Here is a 7,500-nt window from a genome sequence, read left to right as displayed (position 1 = left end):
ACGTTGGGTAACGTTAGCTGTGATGCTAGCAAAACCGTGAGAGTGGTAATACAAGAGAAATGAAGGAAGAATTCCAAAGAAAAACAGCAGGGGGTCCATCGTCTGGCGATGGTTTGGCTTCAAGTGGGAATATGTTGAACAGACAAACGTAATTTGTCAAGTGTGGGGCAAAAGGGTTGCTACAAAAAGTAGCATTACTATTAATATGTAGCATCATTTGAAAAGTCACCTGCTAGAGAATGAAGAGTGCTTACTCCGCATTTCAACATCTCCATTCGGTGCCACATGCCCATATTATCAAAATGCCGAGGCAAACATTTCCAGATCAACACTGTATGAAAAAAATAGTCAACAACTAAAGGAGAACTGTGGACAAGCTCTATACTCTCGGCAGGGTTCTTGAGGGTGCATGGGAGTTTGCCCAACCAGTCTACATGTGCTTTGTGGACTTGGAGAAGGCATTCGACCGTGTCCCTCGGGAAGTCCTGTGGGGAGTGCTCAGAGAGTATGGGGTATCGGACTGTCTTATTGTGGCAGTCCACTCCCTGTATGATCAGTGTCAGAGCTTGGTCCGCATTGCCGGCAGTAAGTCGGACACTTTTCCAGTGAGGGTTGGACTCCGCCAAGGCTGTCCTTTGTCACGATTCTGTTCGTAACTTTTATGGACAGAATTTATAGGCGCAGTCAAGGCGTTGAGGGGTTCAGGTTTGGTGACCGCAGGATTAGGTCTTTGCTTTTTGCAGATGATGTGGTCCTGATGGCTTCATCTGACCGGGATCTTCAGCTCTCACTGGATCGGTTTGCAGCCAAATGTGAAGCGACCGGAATGAGAATCAGCACCTCCAAGTCCGAGTCCATGGTTCTCGCCTGGAAAAGGGTGGAATGCCATCTCCGGGTTGGGAAGGAGACCCTGCCCCAAGTGGAGGAGTTCAAGTAACCTAGGACTCTTGTTCACGAGTGAGGGAAGAGTGGATCGTGAGATCGACAGGCGGATCGGTGCGGCGTCTTCAGTAATGCGGACGTTGTACCGATCCGTTGTGGTGAAGAAGGAGCTGAGCCGGAAGGCAAAGCTCTCAATTTACCGGTCGATCTACGTTCCCATCCTCACCTATGGTCATGAGCTTTGGGTTATGACCGAAAGGACAAGATCACGGGTACAAGCGGCCGAAATGAGTTTCCTCCGCCGTGTGGCGGGGCTCTCCCTTAGAGATAGGGTGAGAAGCTCTGCCATCCGGGAGGAACTCAAAGTAAAGCTGCTACTCCTTCACATCGAGAGGAGCCAGATGAGGTGGTTCAGGCATCTGGTCAGGATTCCACCTGAACGCCTCCCTAGGGAGGTGTTTAGGGCACGTCCAACCGGTAGGAGGCCACGGGGAAGACCCAGGACACGTTGGGAAAACCATGTCTCCCGGCTGGCCTGGGAACGCCTCGGGATCCCCGGGGAAGAGCTAGACGAAGTGTTTGGGGAGAGGGAAGTCTGGGTTTCCCTGCTTAGGCTGTTGCCCCCGCGACCCGACCTCGGATAATCGGAAGAAGATGGATGGATGGATGAAGGAGATAATGCCCGCAGGAACTTACCACATAGCGAAGGACGAACACTATTTGATTTCCTATTACGTAGCTAATTTTTATTTGACAGTTTTTTAAATATCTTCTGACATCATGCCCAAAAATTGCACTTTATTTGTTATAAACTATTGTAAAGGTGTTCTTTACAAAAAGTGCAATTTAATTTAGTGTTGTTTTGATAAGTCATCTTAGTGACATCATGCACAAAAGTGCACTATGAGCTTGTTTTAAAATTACTCTGACAGTCTTGCACTTTCTGTTTTGGATATGACATGAATGTTTGTGCCACTGTTTAATAAAAACAGTTTTGGTCAATTGACTTAGTTGTGATTTAGTTTAAAATAAGCATATATTAATGCAGTATGAAGAAGAATGTTTTAATGTAGACACTTAGAATAATCATACTGCTGTCATTATATGCATCAAGTCTTCATTCAAGGCTTAGGCAAAATATCGAGATATATATCGTGTATCGCGATATGGCCTAAAAAATATCGAGATTATAAAATAAGGCCATATCGCCCAGCCCTATGTCGACGTCAGTCATACAGATTAAGGGGGACGACATAAACAATTTCTCACACAGAAAAACCAAGTTTTTGTTGGGCTACCTTAAGCTGCCTGAAGAACATAAGTTCATGTAGTAGCATTCTTGAGTAGAAACAGACTTTTGAGTTAGTTTGAGTTAGTGTCACCTCGTTGTTCCATTTCGTCAGCACTTTTTCGAAGACGTCGTACAAGTGGTCCATCTCCTTGACGGCGTTGTCCTTGTCGGCGTGTAGCCCGACCAGAACAAAGTCCTGGATGCCTGACAGCAGAGAGAGTGGCCAGTGAACAATGTTGCTATCACAACCAGGTGTTGACCACGATGGGTTTGTTTGCCCGTACAAACCCCGTTTCCATAAGAGTTGGGAAATTGTTAGATGTAAATATAAACGGAAAACAATGATTTGCAAATCATTTTCAACCCATATTCAGTTGAGTGCACTACAAAGACAACATATTTGATGTTCGAACTAAAACTTTATTTTTTTTTGCAAATAATCATTAACTTTAGAATTTGATGCCAGCAACACCTGACAAAGAAGTTGGGAACGGTGGCAATAAGTACTGATAAAGTTGAGGAATGCTCATCAAAAACTTTTATGGAACATCCCACAGGTGTGCAGGTTAATTGGGAACAGGTGGATGCCATGATTGGGTATAAAAACAGCTTCCCGAAAAATGCTCAGTCTTTCACAAGAAAGGATGGGGCGAGGTACACCCCTTTGTCCACAACTGCGTAAGCAAATAGTCAAACAGTTTAAGAACAACGTTTCTCAAAGTGCAATTGCAAGAAATTTAGGGATTTCAACATCTACGCTCCATATTATCATCAAAAGGTTCAGAGAATCTGGAGAAATCACTCCACGTAAGAGGCATGGCCGGAAACCAACATTGAATGACCGTGACCTTCGATCCCTCAGACGGCACAGAATCAATAACAGACATCAATCTCTAAAGGATATCACCACATGGGCTCAGGAACACTTCAGAAAACCACTGTCACTAAATACAGTTCATCGCTACATCTGTAAGTGCAAGTTAAAGCTCTATTATGCAAAGCGAAAGCCATTTATCAACAACATCCAGAAATGCCACCAGCGTTCTCTGGGCCTGAGATGATCTAAGACGGACTGATGCAAAGTGGAAAAATGTTCTGTGGTCTGACGAGTCCACATTTGAAATTGTTTTTGAAAATATTCAACATGTGTCATCCGGACCAAAGTGGAAGCGAACCATCCAGACTGTTAGCGACGCAAAGTTCAAAAGCCAGCATCTGTGATGGTATGGTGGTGCATTAGTGCCCAAGGCATGGGAAACTTACACATCTGTGAAGGCACCATTAATGCTGAAAGGTACATACAGGTTTTGGAACAATATATGCTGCCATCTAAGCGCCGTCTTTTTCATGGACGCCCCTGCTTATTTCAGCAAGACAATGTCAAGCCACATTCAGCACGTGTTACAACAGCGTGGCTTTGTACAAAAAGAGTGCGGGTACGTTTCCTGGCCCACCTGCAGTCCAGACCTGTCTCCTATCAAAGATGTGTGGCGCATTATGAAGCGTAAAATACGACAGTGGAGACCCCGGACTGTTAAACGACTGAAGCTCTACATAAAAAAAGAATGGGAAAGAATTCCACTTTCAAAGCTTCAACAATTAGTTTCCTCAGTTCCAAAAAACGTTTATTGAGTGTTGTTAAAAGAAAAGGTGATGTAACACAGTGGTGAACATGCCCTTTCCCAACTACTTTCGCACATGTTGCAGCTATGAAATTATAAGATAATTATTATTTGCAAAAAAAAAAAACTTTATGAGTTTGAACATCAATTATCTTGTCATTGTCGTGCATTCAATTGAATATGGGTTGAAGAAGATTTGCAAATCATTGTATTCCGTTTATATTGACATCTAACACAATTTCCCAACTCATATGGAAACGGGGTTTGTACATAGCTGGTCTTGTCACACTCTTCCGGATCTGAGGACGACATGGTGGTGTGACTGGATCAAGGATGACCCCGGCGAGGCATCGTTGAACAAAAAGCTTTATTTGGTCAAGCGGGCCTCGAACGAGTAGCTGAATCTTCCCCTTAAAAACATTTTACATGCAGACTCATCCTCACAGAAACCACACTGGCTCACCTGTTGTGTCGCTGTGGAAGTGGACAGCCAGCGGCGCTCGGACAAAGTGCTTCTGATCCGGGTACTGGTATTGATCCGTCACTTTTACAGTCTCCGTCCTGTCGGGATGAAAACATTGGGATCTAGCATCTGGCTCCGCCCCTCGACAGTGTTTCCCAACACAGCAGGAATGTGCCAAAAAGCGGTACGGTTATTTTGATATCTGTCACCAGTATGTGACGGTGGAAACATGACACTGCTGGGTGGAAACTTGTCTCACAGGCGGGCAGAGACAGACACCGAAAGATGCCAGAGTGCATGATGGGGGAATGGTGATGGCGTCTCACCTGTAGATAAAGACATACTTCTGCATGTCGTCGGGGGACTTGCCCATTCTGGAGCTGGACACGGAGCTGTAGTGGTAGCTTTCATACCTCCAGAGGACACACACACACACATGGACACAATCAAGCACAAAACAGCAATACACAACTTAATCACTTTGATACAAGATGACTGTGGAGGGGGGCGTGCCAACAAACACATGTCTTTTGATTTTAGGATGTGTCTATTGACCTATTACTGTAGAAGGGTCCTTTGGCCTAAAAAAATGCCCCTTGTAGACAAAAAAACATGTCCTTTAACCTAATAAATACACAATATGACCAAATAGATGTATTTTAGACCTACCATATTTCCTTGAATAGCCGCCGGGGCGCTAATTAATTTAAAACCTCTTCTCACTCCTGCACTTGTTCAAGGCATGCGGTAAAAGTAAGCAGGGGCTAATAATTTTAAAACTTCTTCTCACTCCTGCGCTTACCAATGGCATGCAGTAAAAAATTGAGTGTGATAAAAAAAAAAAAAAAAAAAAAAAAAAAATCTTCTGCGGCCGCGGCCCGGTGGTGGGGGAACACTGTTCTACAACATGTCATCGCCCCCACCTTTAGACCATGCTATCTGCGTGCCGGTAAGATGCATGCATTTTGCTGCTTCTCATACGAGATTGCAATGCATACACTGATGGTTGTGATATAAACAACTTTAACACTCTTACTAATATGCGCCACACTCAGTGAACCCACACCAAACAAGAATAACAAACACATTTCTGGAGAACATTGGTTCTGTAACACATTATAAAACACAACATAAGAATTACCCAGAATTCCAATGTACCCATAACTCTTGGCCATATTATACACGCGCCCCCAACCCTGCCCACCTCAACCGACGCATGAAGAGGGGGGCGTGGGGGTTGTGCTAGCGGGTGTATAATATAGCAAAGAGTCATGGATGCATTGGAATTCTGGGTGAGTGTTATGTTGGAACTCTGGGTAAGTGTTATGTTGCGTTTATAATGTGTTACAGAGCCGATGTTCTCCAGAAATATGTTTGTTACTCTTGTTTGGTGTGGGTTATGACGCATGCATTTCGCTGCTTTTCATACGAGATTGCAATGCATACTTGGTCAACAGCCATACCGTTTACACTGATGGTTGTGATATAAACAACTTTAACACTCTTACTAATATGCGCCACACTCTGTGAACCCACACCAAACAAGAATAACAAACATATTTCTGGAGAACATTGGCCCTGCAACACATTATAAACGCAACTTAAGAATTACCCAGAATTACAATGCATCCATGACTCTTGGCTATATTTTACACGTGCCCCCAACCCCACCCACCTCAACCGACGCAAAAAGAGGGAGGGAGGGGGGGGGGTTGTGCCAGCGGGTGTATAATATAGCCAAGAGTCATGGATGCATTGGAAGTCTGGGTAAGTGTTATGTTGGAATTCTGGGTAAGTGTTATGTTGCGTTTATAATGTGTTACAGAGCCAATGTTCTCCAGAAATATGTTTGTTACTCTTGTTTGGTGTGGGTTAGATCGCATGCATTTCGCTGCTACTCATACGAGATTGCAATGCGTACTTGGTCAACAGCCATACCGTTTACACTGATGGTTGTGATATAAACAACTTTAACACTCTTACTAATATGCGCCACACTCTGTGAACCCACACCAAACAAGAATAACAAACACATTTCTGGAGAACATTGCCTCTGTGACACATTATAAACGCAACATAAGAATTACCCAGAATTCCAATGCATCTATGACACTTGGCTATATTGTACACGCGCCCCCAACCCCGCCCACCTCAACCGACGCACGGATAGGGGGGTGGGGGGGTTGTGCTAGCGGGTGTATAATATAGCCAAGAGTCATGGATGCATTGGAATTCTGGGTAAGTGCTATGTTGCGTTTATATTGTGTTATAGAGCCAATGTTCTCCAGAAATGTGTTTGTTATTCTTGTTTGGTGTGGGTTCACAGAGTGTGGCGCATACTAGTAAGAGTGTTAAAGTTGTTTTATATCACAACCATCAGTGTGTTCTGTATGGCTGTGGAACAAGACCCCTGGTTTACACATAGTAAAAGCAACAGAAAAAAACTCAGCCATTTTGAAAATGATGGCAGGGGAAGCGTCTCTCGTGACGTCATGAATTTGACCCGGCGGAGAAAGTAAGCATGCACTAATAAAATTGGGTAGCGAGTTTTACCCGGCAGTAATTCAAGGCAGGCGCATATTACATGCCTGGTGGTTATTCAAGGAAATACGGTAATTTGGGATTTTTGACCTAATTAAATAAAATTTACTTGAACATTTATTTAAATTGTCATGTCCGTTGTGTCCTGAACAAGACACTTCACCCTTGCTCCTGATGGGTGCTGGTTAGCGCCTTGCATGGCAGCTCCCTCCATCAGTGTGTGAATGTGTGTGTGAATGGGTGAATGTGGAAGTAGTGTCAAAGCGCTTTGAGTACCTTGAAGGTAGAAAAGCGCTATACAAGTACAACCCATTTACCATTAATGCCTTATTTAGACAAAAACATGTCCTTTAACCTTATAAATGCATATTATGACCATATAGATGTATTTTAGACCTAATTTTGACCAAATGTGTGACTTTTTATCGAATAGATCTGTATTTGAACGACAAACCCCGTTTCCATGAGTTGGGAAATAGATGTTAATATAAACGGAATACAATGAATTGCAAATCCTTTTCAACCCATATTCAATTGAATGCACTACAAAGACAAGATAATTGATGTTCAAACTCAAACTTTATTTTTTTTTAGCAAATAATAATTAACTTAGAATTTCATGGCTGCAACACATGCCAAAGTAGTTGGGAAAGGGCATGTTCACCACTGTGTTACATCACCTTTTCTTTTAACAACACTCA

General features: G+C 43.4%; 1 protein-coding gene across 3 annotated transcripts in view; it reads right to left on the bottom strand.

The window, feature by feature from the left end:
• The window catches only part of LOC133554268 (deoxyribonuclease gamma-like), a 44,955-nt gene that overhangs the window by 7,674 nt on the left and 29,781 nt on the right, over positions 1-7,500 (bottom strand). For all 3 annotated transcript variants that reach the window (XM_061902780.1, XM_061902781.1, XM_061902782.1), the window contains 3 exons: positions 4,585-4,671; positions 4,259-4,356; positions 2,265-2,377 (listed from right to left, as the gene is read on the bottom strand). In XM_061902780.1, the coding sequence (XP_061758764.1) occupies positions 2,265-2,377; positions 4,259-4,356; positions 4,585-4,671 (298 nt within the window). The remainder of the gene's footprint in view (positions 1-2,264; positions 2,378-4,258; positions 4,357-4,584; positions 4,672-7,500) is intronic.

Source organism: Nerophis ophidion, linkage group LG06, assembly GCF_033978795.1.
Source record: "Nerophis ophidion isolate RoL-2023_Sa linkage group LG06, RoL_Noph_v1.0, whole genome shotgun sequence".
NCBI lineage: Eukaryota > Metazoa > Chordata > Actinopteri > Syngnathiformes > Syngnathidae > Nerophis > Nerophis ophidion.
Note: the sequence above shows the minus strand (reverse complement) of the source record. Positions and strands in the feature narration are given on the sequence as shown.